The sequence below is a fragment of the Rhineura floridana genome, chromosome 5, assembly GCF_030035675.1.
Source record: "Rhineura floridana isolate rRhiFlo1 chromosome 5, rRhiFlo1.hap2, whole genome shotgun sequence".
Lineage (NCBI taxonomy): Eukaryota > Metazoa > Chordata > Lepidosauria > Squamata > Rhineuridae > Rhineura > Rhineura floridana.
Window position 1 is genome coordinate 165,205,900 of NC_084484.1, and position 18,395 is coordinate 165,224,294.

At 42.6% G+C, this 18,395-nt stretch overlaps 1 protein-coding gene across 2 annotated transcripts in view; it reads left to right on the plus strand.

Annotated features, from left to right (window-relative positions):
* The window catches only part of PGR (progesterone receptor), an 85,781-nt gene that overhangs the window by 27,034 nt on the left and 40,352 nt on the right, over positions 1-18,395 (plus strand). For both annotated transcript variants that reach the window (XM_061628761.1, XM_061628762.1), the window contains exon 3: positions 4,014-4,130. In XM_061628761.1, the coding sequence (XP_061484745.1) occupies positions 4,014-4,130 (117 nt within the window). The remainder of the gene's footprint in view (positions 1-4,013; positions 4,131-18,395) is intronic.

Consider the following 18,395-nt stretch of genomic DNA (forward strand, 5'->3'; position numbering starts at 1 on the left):
AATAAATAAATATGTTTACTCAAAAGTCATCCCCACTGAGTTCCCTATTACTTCCAGATAAGTGTGTACAGGACTACAACCTAAATGACTGTACAGAAGCTCTTCATTTTTTTACAGAGAGGCCACAGTGGTCAGGCACTAAGTCGCTGCTCCTTTGCTCCCAGGACTGCGGTTTGCAAGATGGAAGTGCAGGCTGATCAAACTGGAAGTGGGACACTGTCCTTGGTTCTCCAGGTCCTGGGAGCTGAGTGATACCAGAGACCCAACACCATGTCTGTTATAAAGCCGCCAGATCAGGTGCATCCCCCGATTTTGGGCAGTTAGTTGCTGGGGAAGGTCACTGAGCTACCTCAGCCCATGTCTTGCAGAAAGAAGGTCCCAGGTGTAGTCCTTGACATCTCCAGTTAAAAGGATCAGGAAGCAGATGGTTTGTTTTTCTCATCTATGAATTTCTTTGGTTTATTGTACTGCTGGAGGTGTTTCATGACCAAGAGAAAAGGAATCCGACAGAGAGACTTGGCTACCATTGAACCTCGTTTGGGTTCATGTATCTTCCCATACCTTGTGAACACTCTGGAACTGACAGCAGCATTGGTTGCTAGCCCTTTTGGTGGCTGTTTGGGGGTGAGGTGGATGAATCAAAGAGAAATGATGAGGTATATATAGGAGACCCCCTATTGCCCTTGCAAAGGTATAACTCTTAAGGGCTTCCTGGAAAGGGATTGATTGTTAAACCACACTGGGAATTACAGCTCTGTGAGGGGAATAAGGGGCTCCTAACAGCTCTCAGCACCCTTAATAAATTACAGTTTCCAGGATTCTTCGGGAGAAGCCGTGACTGCTTCAAGTGGTATGATACTGCTTTAAATGTATAGTGCAGATGGGGCAAAGTCACCAAATTAGCAAATCTGTGAAGCACATTGAAAAGGAAATCCTGCGTTATTTGAACTAAAAAAAGATTTCCTGGAATGTCCTTTTTTTACTTAAGGGTGCAGTTCTGGGCCAGTAAATTTTAAACTGGGTGTGTTTTTGTTTTTGTTCACTGGCTTAAGGAAGCCAAAGATGTATGAGATATTATGAGATATCAAATGTTGGCAATAATACTGCCTTGAGACACAAATGCCAGAGCTTCTAAAATGCAGAAATAAACTGAGGCTGCAATTCCAGCAATGCTTATTTGGGAGCAAGTTATCATTGCTCGTTATCAAGACTTCATCATAATTAGAATAGATCCATTGAATTCAATGGGACTGAAGTCATGATTGACTACTGATGACTCACTTAAGTCTCATTGATTCGACCGGGGTTCCCAAACGGTGGTCTATGGCTCACCAGTGGTCTGCGAGCTTCATTTAGGTGGTCTACGGCATGTCCATATTAGTTATTCATATTTATTTATTATTGCTGCTTGTATTGTAATGCTTTACAGTTTGAATTCTATGGAATGCAAATTGTAATATAATAAAATATATAACAAAAAAGAAGCAAGAAAAATACAATTAAAAATCCTACAGCATCTGGCGCAGTGCATTACAATTCGACAGCAGGCAAAAAATCATTGAAGTGGTCTGTCAAAACCATCAGCAATTTTCAAGTGGTCCTTGGGGGGTGGGAAACACTTGGGAGCCACTGGATTGGGCTAAGTCTGGATCTAGCTGAAGTCCTCTTGATTTAAATGGCTCTACTCTAAGTATGACTAAGTGTGGATTCAACTTTTTGTTTTTTTTACATCTATATCCCGGCCTTCCTTCAGGGAGTTCAGTGCAACATGCATGGCTCTTCCCTCCCCCATTTTCTCCCCAAACATCCTTGCACTTATGGCACAATCCTGTACATGTCCACTCAGAAGTGAATCCCTACTGAGTTCAGTGGGACTCTCTTCCATGTACGCATGCATGGGATCACAGCCATAGTAAATGCTATAGTTGAATGGAGATTTGAACCCTGGTTTCCCCAGTCCTAGCTTGACATGCTGACCCAGGCCACATTAACATCATACATTTACTCCGCCATGATTCTTTAAACAGTCTTGGCTTCCCCCAAAGAATCCTGGGAAGGGTAGTCTGTGAAGGGTGTTGAGAGTTGTTAGGAGATGCCCTGTTCTCATCATCAGAGCTACAATTTCCTGAGTGGCTTAACAGTCACTCTTTCTTCCCAAAGAACTCTGGGAATTGTAGCTCTGCGAGGAGAATAGGGATCTCTTAACAACTCCCAGCACCCGTCACAAACTACCTTTCTCAGCATTTTTTGGGAGAAGCCCTGTGACTGTTTAAAGTGGAATAATAGCGGAATAAATGTATGGTGTGAATGTGGTGTCAGTCATCCCCAGCTTGGTGCTCTCCCATCAGTTTGAGCCAGCATGACCAGTGATCAGGGTTGTAATTCAAAACATCTTGAGGGCATCAGGTTGGGAAAGCCTGCTCTAACTGCTGCATCAGACTGGTCCTCAGCAGGCTCTAAAATGTTAGTAACTAAAAAAAAAAAAAGGGAAATCTTTCTCTTTACTCCCCTGCAGTTTGTGCAAGTTTACGTAGCAGAGGATCTGTTTAAAAATACATTCGAGGTCCATGTCTGTAATAGAAATAGTTCACCAATAACAACCGACTGATCATAATAACACTTTGCTAATGTCATGGTGACCCTTACATTGTTAAAGTCCATAAGATACTAGTTTTTCATCTGTTGAGTCATGTTAAACAGGAACAGTGTGGTTCATTCCTGTTTAATATGACCCAATGCAAGGGGGGATAAAAGAGTGAGATGTGTATGTTTTGCCTCCAAGTACCAAGGTTGTTTCATTCTGACCCCTCCTACCCGTAGTTAATAAAACCACTTCCGCGATGGATTTAATTAACCAGCCAAGAAGATAGAAACAATAAGTAAAGAGAGATTAAGTAACAGATGATTTGGTGGGAATACCTGCTTAGTTCCCTGCATAAAAATGCCATCTGATTCTGGAAGCAGTTATTGTAGAACATTTAGTCTGAGGCACATTTTAGAAATTTCTCTTTGTTTACACCTCCAAAATGAAGTTGGCATACTTTGTTTTCAGACTATATTTAAGTGATTGTTTTGATGCTTTGTATTTTTAGTACTGGAGTAGATTCAAGCCGCCTTGAAAAATCCTGCAATAATCCGGGATATAAGCAAAAATCTACGCGTGAAAGCTTTTGTCTCCTATTGTTTTGCTTTGGGGGTATGCTGAATTTGGAGGGCATTTTTGCTGAACCCCCCAAAGGGGTGAGTTGAAACAGTTTGGAGAGAGGGCTGAAATGATTCAGAGGGGAGGAGACTTACAATTATAGCCGGGGACAGGGGGGACACTTAACTTTCTTCTTTTCTTTAAACCAGGGGTGAAGAGCTTGTGGCTTGCCAGCCTAGGACATTGAGCTTTCTATATCTGTGGTCCTCCAGATAGGGTTGGAAGGATCTGTCAGTTTCGGTTCTCCCAGGTTCTCATTCTTCCAATCTTAAATTCAGTTCTGTGGCAATTTGCCTTCTTTCTCTTTTTTAAATCCTCACGAAAATTCTTCAGCATTTAAGTGCAAATTTCTCCTATGAAACACATTTTTGTAAACAGTTTCTCCTAATATAATGTAGTTTTGCAAATTACTTTCACTTATATATGCATTTTTATGCACACTTCCCCGAATATATGCATTTTTGTAAACATTGGTTGGTTGGAGCAAAATTCAGAGAAGTGCAAATTTGGAAGGATGGCTGTGTTTCGGTTCTCATATTGTTTCAGAAAGTGCAAATTTGATAGATTCTGCTTTATATATGAACCAAATCTCTCTCCTCTCCCTAACTCCAGATGTTGTTGGACTGTAGCTCCTAACTTCCCTGATCATTGGAGTCTAGCAACATCTGGAGGGCCACAGGTTAGGACCCCTTGCCTGCCCCTTTTTCCTTTACTGTTTCAGTAGAGTGTTCATCCTTTGGAAGCAGGAGCAGGATATAAATTTTGAAAATGAATAAATAAAAAATACATGCACCCCATTTCTTTCTTGCAGGGCAACATAACTATTTATGTGCTGGGCGGAATGACTGCATTGTGGATAAAATTCGTCGGAAGAACTGTCCTGCGTGTCGTTTGAGGAAATGCTGCCAAGCTGGCATGGTCCTTGGAGGTAGGCACTTTGCAGAGCTTTGATTCACACAAAAACACTTGTCGGTAGCCAAGCGCTTCTTTTCTCAACTGGGCCAGAGTATGCACCTGTTGTTTCTTGTGCCTCGTGTCTTTCATTATGCTTGCCTCAATGCCTGCCCGCTTGGTGCAGCAAGGTTCCACCCTTACCATGCTGTGCCCTCACTATATGTCATTCAAACTGTGCGGGGTTTATGGCAAGACTTGCGGTGCAAAAATGACAGAGGGCATCTTGGTTGGGCTAGCTGTCATGGAGGAACATGACTCATGGGCAGATACTTGCCATGCTTCTATCCAATGGAAACTTCAGATCTTAAAGATACAATCAATCCTCTGAGAGCTTCTGTGTGTATTACAACTCTAACATTTTCGGGGTGGGGGTAGGGAGTGTTTAATCAATCAGCTAAACATTGCAACCCGGATTGAACTGAAATGAATATGTTTGTTTTAATTATGCAGTTTTCCATCTTATTCCTTGTTTGAAGGTGTATGTTGTTTTTTTAACTTCTTGAAAACCACTTGGATATTTTAATTGAAATAGCTGTATGCAAACATATTCATAAATAAATAAAATGATATTGTGATTTAAATGCTGGGAGACATGCCCTAGCTCCTTGTTTTATATATGAAGAAATTGCAGATGGCTCTGTGAAAGGCACCGGGTTTCTCTCCCTTTCCAAAGATGTAAAATAAACTCATAGATAATTGCTGACTGCTTGCATTTACATGCTATTTATGAGTTTATTTTACGTCCAATTTGACCAGTGGGCTCACATTCTGAAGCCTTCTAAAAGGGCTGCAAACATTTACATATGTATATTCATACATATATTCTGTCCTTCATTAGACATTTTTCTTACTTCAGTATTTATTTGTATATTGTTTCTAGTGGGTTCATACCTTGATTTTTGGTTTTTTTCCTTGTCATTTCCATCAAGGATCGTTTTTCTTTTTCTGCTTTGTGATTATTTATCACAACAACCAGCACTAAACTTGCACTATATTCCAGTAGATTTCTGGAACTAGCTTATGTGTTGTGTGAAAAATCAAATATAATGCACAAATTGCCAGATAAGATAAGAAATGGTCAGAATAATGGAATAAAGTGCAGTGTGAAAGCAGCCCAAATCTTGCAGCGTGGAGTGTTTCCTGTTCAGGATTCCAGGCACTGTATTTCATCCCCCCCTTTTTTCATCCCCTTGCAAGTCACTCAGCGTTCTGTGTCCAGTGAGCATGCTCAGTCCTCATTGGGGTGTTGTGGGAAGTCCCCCCCTGATATTGTTGCGTGCCACCCCATTCTCTGAGCGGTGTGAGACTTCCTGGGGTTTCTGCACTTATCCAGGATTTGGTTTCCTTGGAAAGAAGGTCATTGGAGACTGTGATGTCTTTATGAGATACGGTTGATTTACACATATGCACAACCTGAGCTTAAGATGAAGTTCTCAGCATGAACAGTCCATCAGATCTTGCTCCCCAAAACCCATAGCTTTGGGCATACAGACACCAAGCAAGCCTCTCTGTCTGTTCTAGCCTTTTCTCAGACCAACTCAAACACACAAACTACTTCCTTGTTTGGGGAGAGGAGGGCCTCTTTCCGGAAAGAATTCTTGTGGCCCACATTGCTCTCCTGGGCGATCCTTACACTTGTTAATCAAAGCACTTGACAGACTTGCCTGAATCCATTAACTTATGAATAGAGCTAGTCTGACCAGTAGAGAAGGTTTCTTCCTTTCTAGACCTCAAGTCATATGCTGGAAAGGGGGTTCCTGGACATCATCCATCTCAACCCCCAAATCCCATAACAATATTTTTCTCTTGAACCTTTTTGGACCCCTGCAAACTTTGCTGATACCCCCTTTTGTAAATGGGGTCCTATTTTGGCTCTGTAAGAAGCATTTTGGCTCAGAAAGGAGCAGAGAATTGAGAGTGCTATTAGTGCATCACCTGACCTCTCTCTGGTTGTGTTGCTGCAGCATACTGGGATGGAGAAGGGGAGGGCTGAGGTTCGTGCTGTGCAAACATGCTGGTGGAGCCAATCCAGCAATCCTGCCATCACGTTTGCACTACGCTGACCTCTCTGTCACTTTGCCTCACCTGTTCCCTGACATGGTATGCAGCAGCAGCAGCAGCAGCAGCAGCAACAACACAATTGGAGGGAGGTCAGTTGGAGTTGCACAGCTCTATCAGATATGCTACTGTCTATAAAGCTTTCATCTTCTCGTTGCTAAATAGGGCTCTAGTGAAGTCACTCAGAAGAAGAACTTCCCCCTTTGTAATGCAGCTGCCATATGACAGTTATCTCTTGAAATGTAGTGGACTAGTTTACACATAAAATGGGAGGAGATTTCAACAAAATGTTGAAGAATAGCCCTATGAGGAGAGACTGGAAGTACTGGGCATGTTTAGCCTGGAGAAGAGAAGACTGAGGGGAGATATGATAGCACTCTTCAAGTCCTTGAAAGGTTGTCACAGAGAGGAGAGGCAGGATCTCCTCTCAGTCCTCCGAGAGTGCAGGACACAGAATAATGGGTTCAAGTTACAGGAAGCCAGATTTCAAATGAACGTCAGGAAAAGATTTCTATTAGAGCTGTATGACAATGGAACCAATGACCTAGGGAGGTGGTGAGCTCTCCAACACTGGAGGCCTTCAAGAGGCAGCTGGACAGCCACCTGTCAGGTAGGCTTTAATTTGGATTTCTGCACTGAGCAGGGGGGTTGGACTCAATGGCCTTACAGGCCCCACCCAACTCCACTAGTATATGATTGTATGAATTTTGTTTACTATGTCCCAGGAAACTCGGGTAGTAGATACTGACGAGGGCACTCCCCCTTGTTATGAATCAGGCATTTCCAGCAAACAAAACTGAGGGAGAGTGAAGGCCATCAGAGGCGTTGGCCATCTTCTGTCAGCATAAAAACAAAAGTCTGAATTACTTGTTTTGCCAACTGTGTTCCATTTAGTTGTGATGATTTATATACTGAAAGGGAAAGGAGGTAGATAAAAGGATGCTGTTGCTCAGTACTAGAGCATCTGCTTTGTGTGCAATAAGCCCCAGGTTCAATCCACGGCATCTTCAGGTAGGGCTGGAAATTTCCCCAGTCTGACAACCCTGGAGAATCACTGCCAGTCAGTGTAGACAATCCTGAGCTAGATGGACCAATTATCTGACTCGGTATAAGGCACTCTTCCCATTTGGGCATGCAGAAAGTAGAAAAGAATGTCTCCAGGTTACCCTGGTAGATGTGCTGCTGATTCAGGCACTGGCAAACTTTCTTGGCTGCCTCCTTTTGAATAGCTAGCCACCCAGACACCCATTACCCAAATTATAAGAATTCCTCACCACTCTCTATAAATTAACTGGGGGTGGGGCTTTCCCCCCATTCCCCACCCTGAAATTCTGAAAAACTCTAGGTGCACTAAATTCAGCTAAGAGATGTCACACTGGCTCCAAGATAATTTGTTCTCCCATTTGCATATTAGAATTTTACTAATATATAGTAGATACTATAAAACCCAGCCATTTTGAGTAACTCAGTTGACTCTAATGATAAGGGGTTCAATTAGGATTGTTGAAATTTAAAGTAAACAAGCCCCCCCCAAAAGTGAAGCAAGTACTCAGGGGTGTTAAAATGTCTACATTACAAAAGCAAGTTCATTTGCTCAGTGCAAAAAAAAGGGAAATACAGAACTCTTCTGACAGCACAGTCTTACACATGTTTACTCAGGAATAAATCCCACTGTGTTGATGAGGCATCCTCCCTAGCAAGGCATACTTTGGGGTACAGCTGAATTGTCAAGAAACTTCTTTACCAAACTAAATTAGGCAGCAAAATCTCCCTTGAAGATGGACAGGCCTTTGGAGGGTGTATTAATACGGTCTATCACTTGGTTAATTATCTGCTGATGCCAAATTGTTTTTAATTGTTCTTGGGAGGATTATTTGTATTCAGTATTTAATTATGTGTACATGAAAGCGGCGCTCAGGCTTTCTTTATTTGCTGTTGATTCTTCGTTCATGGCTTTGTGTCATCTCAAAGAGGTGAAAGTTGTTCAGTTAAAATCCACATCCAGTAGATAAAGTGACTAATTAGATAGAAGGTTATTATTTTAGTCCAGCACAGAGATGGCTTATTACATGTTAGGATGTTCCCTGTTGGATTGTTAATTAAGAATATTCCTGAAACAAGAGGAATTAATCAAGGACACTTACTAGCCTCTTTTTGTCTAAATTTATATAAAACGGTATGCTGATTCTAATTGAGAGGTGATTATTTCCTTCCTACGTCACTTGGCAAAACATCATTTTTGGCTTTATTCATTTTTTTGTTAAAAAATGAGGTTCCAGTACTCATATCTTGATAAAAATGCCATGGGTGCCAGCACAAAATGGCTGCCATGGGGAGCAAAAAAAGATGTGCTGGTACTTCATACTAGTGAATACTGTCACCAAAACCTGGATTTATTATATACAGATGGCATGATATTGTTATCTAATTCCAGGAGTCCACAAATGTATTTGTCAGCTTACCACTGGCAAGCACAGTTTTTGTATCATCACAAGATTACCCTACTCTCCTCCAGGTTCGGCTGAAGTTTGGGGTATCTTGCCAACCTTGTCCTGATCCTTGGACAGACATATTTCAGCTTTTTGAGCCTTTTTGAAGTCTGGAAATTCCCATTACCTTCACCAGGTTTGCAAAATATCCTGCTCTTCTCCAAGCTCTGTAGAAGGACAGGGGAATCTCCTTCATCAGGGCTGGGGAACCAGTGGCCTTCCAGATGGCGTTGGGCTCCATCTAGCATCAATCCCAGGCAACATGTCCAGTGGTGAGGGATGATGGGTGTTGTAGTCCCACAACATCTGGAGGGCCACAAGTTTCCCAGCAGTGTCCTAGGCTTTGTGTTGAGCATTGCAGAGGTCCAGTGTGGTAGAGATGAGCTATTGTCCCTCCACTCAGCTCAGAGCTGAAGTGGGGGCCAGGCTCTTGTTCTTGTAGTTATGCTGCGCCTTGGAGGTTCTTAGAGTAGCTCTGGAGTGCAACATAGTATAATAGTCAAAACACTGCTCCTCCCTGTCTGACCACAGTTAGGATCAGTGAGGGACCAGTAAGGGACATAAATTTACATTAGTTACCAAGGGTAACCAATATTTGTGCACTCTTATGTGCTTATGTACAGTCAATTGTTAACTGTGCAGAGGGAGGGGAAATCTGTGAATCAGAAATTGGGAAAATCCATGAAGTAGGATTTAAAAGCTGTGTAATTGTATTAACTATGAGAAAACCAAAGTGATTGACTTTTGGGAATGGACCAATAAGCATAAAATCTATGTCTGGTGACCTGTTGAATCCAACGTTTTCTTCCTTCCATATCTAGGAGCTTTGTTCCCAGTTCACAGCCTCTTGGGTCCGTTCATTTGTGACTCTAAACTATGGCTTAGTCTGACATGCACAAGAGGAAAAGAAGCACTGTGAGCCTTGGCCTTGCATGCTCCCTTCTCCCCTCCTTGTCTCCCATATAGCCAGGAGGACAGCTTCAGCAGCTTTTACTTTTGCTTTCCCTGAAACTTTTGGTTTATTGTGTTGTCCAGACCAAGGATCATGGTTTATTACGAATTTAATAAGTCAGATTCAGAAACCACTCTTTGATGTTAGCTTCTTTGTAAAAAATGGCCAGAGTTTCTTATAAACGGTGGATGACATGACAAGCTGAGTTTCTGGGAAAGCGGAGGTGGGAGGGAGGGGAGATACCAGAATCCTTGTGGCCATGCATGTCTCACTAAACCGTGGTTTAGCATGACTAACCCACTCTCTCTGCTAATTTGAGAGCCAAATGGTCCACTAACTCAAAACCTGGTGGTCTCAAGGGAGGATACAAATCACACCTGTTTTAAGATGTTTATAGTTTGAACAGTCTGAGGGTGTGGACAAGCTGCTTAGAGAAGTGCCTTCTTGACCCTTGCCCATCTTGATTTACTAAAGCTAACTGAAGGGAATTGACTGGGTATGTCCATTGGGTAGGTTCACTGGACGAGGAGGAGGTATCATCTGCAATTATCTGGTTCCATCTCAATCCAGCTTCAGGCCTGGTCATGGCACTGGAACTGCCTTGGTCAGCCAGGTTGATAACATTTGTTGGGAGAGAGATGGGGAGAGTGCAACTCTGCTTGTTGACCTCTCAGCGGCTTTTGATAGCGTTGACCTTCTGGAGCAGCTCATGGAAGTGGGGGTTGGGGGCACTGTGCTTTAGTTGTTCCACTCCTACCTCCAAGGCTATTTCCAGAAAGTGGTAATGCAGGTAATTGTTCAGCACCACAGGCGTTATCTTGTGGTGTCCTGCTGGGTTCCATCTTGTTCCTCATGCTATTTAACATCTATTTGAAACTGCTGGGAGCAGTCAGTAGGAGATCTGGAGTGAAGTGTTACTAATATGCAGATGATGCCCAGCTCTATCTCCCTGTTTCATTTGAATCAGGAGAAGCAGGAGAGGTGCTAGTTTGGTGTTTGGAGGTGGTGATGGACTGGATACGGGTCAATATATGGAAGCTGAATCTTGAAGAGAAAGAGGATCTGAGTTTTCGAGTCCAGGAGGTAGAGAGACAACCAGTTCTGGACAGGGTTGCATTCCCCTGGAAGGAACAGGTCTGTAGCTAGGGGGTGCTCCTGGATCCAACACTGTCACTACAGACTCAGGTGGCTAGGAGTGCCTATTTCCAGCTGTGGCTGGTTCACCAGCTATGGCCTGTCTTGGACAGAGGTGACTAGGCCACTGTACTCCACACTCAGTTAACCTCCAGAATGGACTATTGCAATCACTCTACATGGGGCTCCCCTTGAGGACAACTCAGAAACTATTAGTATTTCAGACTGCAGCAGAGAGATTACTGATTGGGGTGCCATGTAGAGCTGGTATAACTTCCATGTTAATTCTCTGGTTGCCAGTTTGTTTCCAGGTTCAATTCAAGGTGCTCACATTAGTGTGTAAAGCCCTAAATGACTACTGACCCTCTCCGATTTTACTATTGGTAGAGGGGCCCCCTTGGTTGTTCCACCAGTCTCAGAAATGTGGGGAATGGCAGCCTGGGAGAGGATTTTCTCTGTGGCAGCCCCTAAACTGTGGAACTCTCTTTCCACAGAGGTGCAGTAGCTTCTTTATTGTATAGCTTTTGCCACATGCTGAAGATGCACCTCTTTACCCTGGCCTTTGCAGTCAAGGTATTTTTGTGGGACCCAACTCTTTTGCTGAATTTATCCCATTTTGTTTTGGTTCTTTTAACAGTTATGTGTTTTATTTCTTTTTACGATTGTAGTTTTACTTGGTTTTCTTAAAAAAATTATTATATTTTTGTAACCTGCTTTATACTGAAGGGTGACCAAGAAACCTCCTAGATAAATAAATAAGGTAAAGCCTTTCTTAAGGCATGGTTTGGAAACAGTACAAAACAAATGATGAGAACGATTTTGTGTTTGCTAAAAGGCATGCTCTCACATGCCTGAGATTTTGACAAATGCCCTCCGCCATTCTTTATGGCATGTATAAACCCTTCCATGTATTCAGAAAATTGTATTTATGTCCAAGATGGCTCATGAGGCCATGAACGTGAGCTTGGCGTACCAGTTGAAGACAGAAAGGTTAAAGGTGACAACCAGGGATATTGAACTTTGGGCAGAAGAGGAGGAAAATTGCAATTGGCGGCGTAATGTTGGCCTGAAAGGGATCCTGGAGCAACAGGAAGGGAGCAGATATGCCAGCATTTTGGGTGGAGTGGATTAATGGATTTGACATCAGCAGGCAATTGGGCTGCCTCTATGGGACGTTGTTACAGGCTTTGAGCAATCTTGCATGAAAGTGGAAACATTCTGGCCCTTCATAGCTTCAGGGAGCTGAGATAAAAGAATGTTACTGAAGAATTATATCAGGATTTATGCCCTAAGACACTCTAATGGCACAAATGGAGGACTGTTGACATATTTGGGAGGGATTATTGGGGGGGTGTAGCTCCTAGTATAGTTGTTTTAATTAATTAACTAATGATGCTGTTTTGGGAGTTTGTATTTTGTATTTGATTCTTAACTCATAATGTTTATGTTTAAGAGAATACTTTTATTTTTCTGATAATTATGCTGTTTTGAATGTGTTTTTTATATTTGGCTTGAATTTGTAATGTTTTCTTTTAATATTTTGTGATGTTTTGTTCAATGTTTTAATCTAGGTTGTAAACCGCTTTGAGATTTGTTTTCCAAATAATATAAAGCGGTATAGAAATGACATAAAAAAATAAATAAAATCCTTTAAACCTTATATATCAGCTCTGAGAGAGGAAGGAATTCTGTACTGTTGGGGATCCCTATTCAAGTTGTTTGTGCACCAGAGAGGGACATTTGTGTTGGCAAGCAACAAGCTGAGAAGCTGCTCTGCAAATTCATCAGGTGATAATGAGCAATTGCAGGGAGATGTGGCACAGCCATGGAGTCATAAGAACAGGAGATGGAAGGTGGCATTTCCCTTTCAGGAGATTGGGAAATAGTGATTGGGAGCAATTAGTCTAGATGGTAATGACTGTCAAGTTTATGAGTCCTGGGTGGCGACTATAAGGCAATGCAATAATAGAAGATATTTAAGTATAATTTAGAGGAGGAGGGCAGATAAGTCCTTTATCCTACAGGGAGTACACTCTGTTTCACCCTTCTATATATTGGGTGATCATGACCTCTGTAAGCATACATCATTCTAGATAGCCAGTTTAGATTTTGCAATTATCAATTAGTCCCGTGGCAAAAAGAACTCTGTAACCATTTGCAGTCCCTGCCCTGTGGGTTGAAACAGATCTCATGATGACCCACGTTCGGGGGGAGGGGGTAGCTTTCTAGCTGGGGATAATCTCTTTATGTCTGCACTGTATTTGTTCTGGTTATTGTTGTTTGGGCTGATTTTGTAGAAGACATAAAAGGGATTGTCCAAAGATTTCAGTGGCAGAACACAAGTGTACAGTGACGTGAGAAACGTTGAAAGTCCTGTGCTCACTGATAAGGTAAAGATTATCTCTCTAAATGTAAAGGGTTTAGGCACTGTCCTGAAAAAGATCAAGAGTGGAAGTGTTGGTCAAAAAAGAGAGCCCTGACATTATTCTACAGTAGAAATCCCACCAATGAAAAGTCTCTAAGCACAGCTTGTTGGAAAGCTCCTGGGTGGGTGAACAGATGTGTACTGCTGGGAATGCGAAATCCAGGGGTTGGGGTGCAAAGGGCATTATACTCACAGTATCATGTAGGTGCCATATAAAAAGAGAACAAATAAAGTGTAGTAATTCCACAGTAAATGCCCGGTATGGGAAACCCCGGTTTCCTTTCAGAGGAAGGGGCAGGATATCCATATAAATAAAAAATGTACACCCTCCTGCTGTCATGATGTCACAGCATGATGGTTTCCTTTATTAGGATGAGCTTTTAAGCTGGTGCCAGTGGCCATTGGATTGCTGTGATGCTTCCACTTTTTCAGAGAAAATTATGTAAGAAACTGATTGAAAACTAACAGCATGTCATTCTTCATTCTCCTTGGAAGAGTGCAGACGTGCTTGTTGGCTTGTCATTATTTGCTTTCAGTATTTGTTAACTATAGTTCAAGGTTTATAAACATTGTTGCCTGAGGCTGTAACCAGGACACAAGGAAATCGGTGATTTGACTGCAGTACTCTGACTACTGCGTCAGTGCAAGATCATGACCTGTGAGGTTGTGCAGATGTGGCAAGCTGTCCAGGGGCATCTGGGAATGGTGCTGCTATGCAGGAAATAGCCAGACTTGTAAGGATGCATCACATTTAATGAAGCTGGGCTGGATCTAAAGGTGCCCTTCTGCACATACAGTGAGTCTTCTGCTCACAGAAGGCCTATATGGCACTCATGGTAGAGTAGAGATGGGGAAACTGTGACCCTCCAGATGCTATTGGACTGCAATCCCCATCATCCCTAACCGTTGTACTGTCTAACTGGGTCCAATGGGAGTTGGAGTCCAGCGCCATCTGAAGGGCCACTGGTTGTTCAGCCCTGTGCTAGAGCATTGCATGACAAAACACAAAAGTGAATCTAAATCCAGCAAGATTTGGTCACTACCCTAGGGTGAGATTCCCATTCTTCAAAGGATGAGCCTGGAGGTTCAGAATGGGATTATGGGAGAGAGAATTGCCCTAGCCTCAGGGCCAGCCCCAGAAGTACCTAACCAACTTGCCAGTACCCTCCAGCCTGAGAATGTCACATCACCCTCCTTTGACTCAGAGAACTCCCGCTCAGAAGCCCTAGTGCAGGTGTGGGGAACTTTTGGCCTTCCAGATGCTGCTGAACTACAATTCCCATCAGCCCCAGCAAGCATGGCCAATGGCCAGGGATTATGGATTTTGTAGTTCAGCAGCATCTAGAGGGCCAAAGGTTCCTCACATCTGCCCTAATGCAACCAGAGTCTCGCTTGCCCAGTAAGAGTCAACAACTGCTAAAACAGATTATCCCCTTTAAATGAAGACCCTTCTTTCAGTGAAAGCAGAGCTGATTCCTGAGACAGAGCTACAGTCTGAGGATGACTGTTGCTGAAGCTTTGCCCTCATGCAAGATTCACCCTGAGCCCTGTTACTGTTCAGAGCCCTGTTCAGAGTACCCTCACCTCAGCTTTGTTGACATCAACAACACAACAGGTTCTTCTGCTTGTGCAAAAACTATATAACAATCTCTTGCAGAACCATGAGAACTGCATGGTTTATGCAAGCCCTTCAAGAAATGCTTAAGCAACAGCATTGATTGCAGATCCCCCTGCTCACATTCTCCATTCTTTAGATCCAGCCTAATGGCTGTGTTTGCACACAAGGCTAAATTATGGTGCATTATCTTGAATAATCCCAAGTGAAATCTTGGACTCACATATTCCTCCTTCTCCTCTCCTTCTGTGCAGCCAGGAGGAAGACTTTAGTTTCTCTTTCAAGGAATCTTGACTTGCTGTGTTGTACTAACTAGGGATACTGGTTTAATTACAAACTCTAGTCAAGATCAGTTTCAGCAAGCCAATGTCAAACAATGGTTTATAAAGCTGGCTAGTTTAACTAACCAGAGTTAGTTCTGCTCTGAACATATCAAACACAGATATTATATACATAACTGTAACAATGATATTATTCACTAAATCATGGAAGTAGAGCTGAGAAAGCAAGAATTAATTAGAAAAATATGAGGCACGTTACCAAATTCTTCCAAGCTACACAGGAAGTGGATTGGACTGTGAAAGACTAACCCAAATAGTGTTTGCATTTTGACAAATTTGTAGGGCAGTACAATATCTCAGAAAGGAGGTCAGGTCTCCTGCTCCCCCGGTGCATTCACTATAGTTGCTCAATTTCCCTGCTTTTTAAAGTTTGATAGAAATATATGTTGGCTATATGTATGTTTTTATACTGCAAAGTTTTTTTTGCCTATTAGTGAAGTTCCCTGCTTTTTAATCAGGAAGGTAATAAATGGGATCCACAAGGTTTTTTGTTTATTGGTGAATTTCTTTTTAATCCGGGGGATAAGAAATGGGATCCTGTGCAAGTTTGCTGAGAATGGATTGATCATTTGCATGCACTCCCCTGCAATCATGCTTTGGATAGGTGAAGCTGACAATAATAATAATAATAATAATAATAATAATAATAATAATAATAATAATAATAATAATAATAAATTTAATTTCTTTGTCGCCTATCTGGCCAATGGAATGGGGAGGGGAGGAGGAGTAGGGGGAGGGGAGGAGGTGGGAGGGGAGGAGGAAGGGCAGAGGGGAGGAGGGGAATGGGAGCAGAGTTCAGTGAGATTTACTCCCATGCAGTCATGCTTGGAATGGGTGAAACTGAGCATGGGGGCATGAGCAGCAGGGCTGTGGAATCGGAGTCAGAGTTGGGAGCAATTTTGGGTGGAGTCAGAGTCTGTAGAAATGTACCGATTCCGACTCTGACTCCGACTCCTTCATAAATGGCAAATGTATATTAACTAGTAATAACAAATTTACTGTAGTAAAATGGTGGCACAAGGCATTTCATCACCACCACGTGAATCCGGAGCTTGGAAAAGTTACTTTTTAAAACTACAACTCCCATCAGCCCCAGGGATTGGGCTCGTGGGAGTTGTAGTTCAAAAAAGTAACTTTTCCAAGCTCTGGATTCACATGGTGGTGATGAAATGCCTTGTGCTACCATTTTACTACAGTAAATGTGTTATTACTAATTAATATACATTTGCCATTTATGAAGGAGTCAGAGTCGGAGTAGGACAGTAGAAACATAGAGGAGTCGGAGCTGAAAGTCTGGCGTACCGACTCCACAGCCCTGATGAGCAGAAGAGGGAGGGAGGGCTGAAGTGGGCAGGGGAGGAGGTAGAAGGAATAGGGGAGGGGGGAGAAGGGAGGAGGAAGGGAGAGGAGAAGGGAAGGAGGGGGGAGAGGGGAGGGGAAAGGCAGGTCTGATCATTTGCATGCTTATTGAGTTCAAAGGGATTTACTCCCATGCAGTCATGCTTAGAATAGGTAAAACTGACCATGGAGTAGGAGGAGGGGGAGGGGATTGGAAGGGGAGGGGGAAGGAAGGGGCAAAAAGGAGGGGATAGGAGGAAGGAGGAGGGGAGAACAGGTTTGATCATTTGCATACTTTTTAAGTTCAGTGGGATTTACTCCTGTGTAATCATGCATAGGATAGGTGAAACTGACCTGAGGGAGGGGCAGGGAGGGGGGAGGAGAGTGTAGGGTGAGAGAGGGGGGAAGAGTAGGGGTAGGGAGGAAGCTGGAGTGGAGAGGGAGGGAGAGGGGAGGAGATTGGGTGGGTGGGCACTGGGCAGAGAGAAAGCCCCTTGTGAACAGTATAATTGTTCTTTTTTTATCATTAATTTTTATTCAAATTTTCAAAAACAAAACAAAACAAACAAAACAAATTAATAACTATTACAATAAAAACTATTGACTTCCGATTTGTCATAGATTAGCTATAAGTCTATAATATATAACAAACCTGTCTCTTAATAAAATTATACAATCACCTTCCTCCAGTGGTTATCTTAATTGGTATCAAATTAAGATCGATGCTGCTGGGTTCCGCTGCTTCTGCCTGCTGCTCTGTCGCTGTTTCATCGTGGCTTTCTGCCTGCTTGCCGCCACTCCATTCAAGTTCGCTGCTTGGGGCGTGTCTTGTCCTCTGGCTTGCTTACTTGCTGTTTACTGGGTCGCGGGCAGATATTTTACAACTTTATTTGATGACATTACTTATGGATGAAGCTTGATGCGGAGGAGAATTTTAACGTCGGCTGCTATTGTTGCTGTTTGGGTGCATTTTAATTGTCTGTTTGTTTTGTCTGTTGTGTGTATGAATGAGATTGTGTGGACATGTTTGTGTATATTTATGTGTATTTTTATGCGTTGTTGTGTGAATGTGTTTGTTTGTATTTAAATATTTTTAAAATGTGCCTTGGAGAGCATGCTTTGTATTTAACGGGGGGGCTTCCGGGGGCCCCAATTAGCGTAGTGACGGGTAATGGGAGGTATGGCGTTAGGAGGAGAACATGCCAGGTAAGGGGAACTCTGTTGCGTGTGCGTGTATAGATCATACAAGGATGGAATCCAAGAGTCGCATAGAACAGGAATAAGCCAGGCCAGGCAAGTTTCTTGTAAGAGTCTTTACTAGGCAAAGACATTAGACACAGTTCTCTTCACAGACAGCTTTTCCCCCACACTGAGCTTTTCCAAGCATCCCACCTTATCAGGCTTCCCAGCCAGCTGCTGACCTTGGCAAACCTGGCGCTCTGTTCTCACAGCTTAACCCTTCTGCTTCAGGTTTCACTCTCTTTGCTAAAAACCCTGTCTTTGAGTCTCACAGCCTGCTTCATTGACCAACAGCCCCCACCTGAGACTCACAGATTACAAAACTTCATTGTTCATTATTACATTTCTACAATATTAACTTTTCATTACAATACATATCAGTACATGGTTTGTTTTCTTACAGTTTCTTACAGAAACTGTTTCTATTTACATTTTCAGTTCAGTTCTTGTCTCTTTATTTCTTTATTCACACAGGTTTTACAGATTCATTTTTGTTCACTTTTATTTGATAATACATTTATATTTCATTCCTCAACACAAAACTTCCACATGAGATCCATTGTTTCTTTATCTATTGGTCCTTCTTTTTCCCATTCTACTGGATATTTATCTGTTTCATTATTCTGTTGTGTAACATTAAATGTG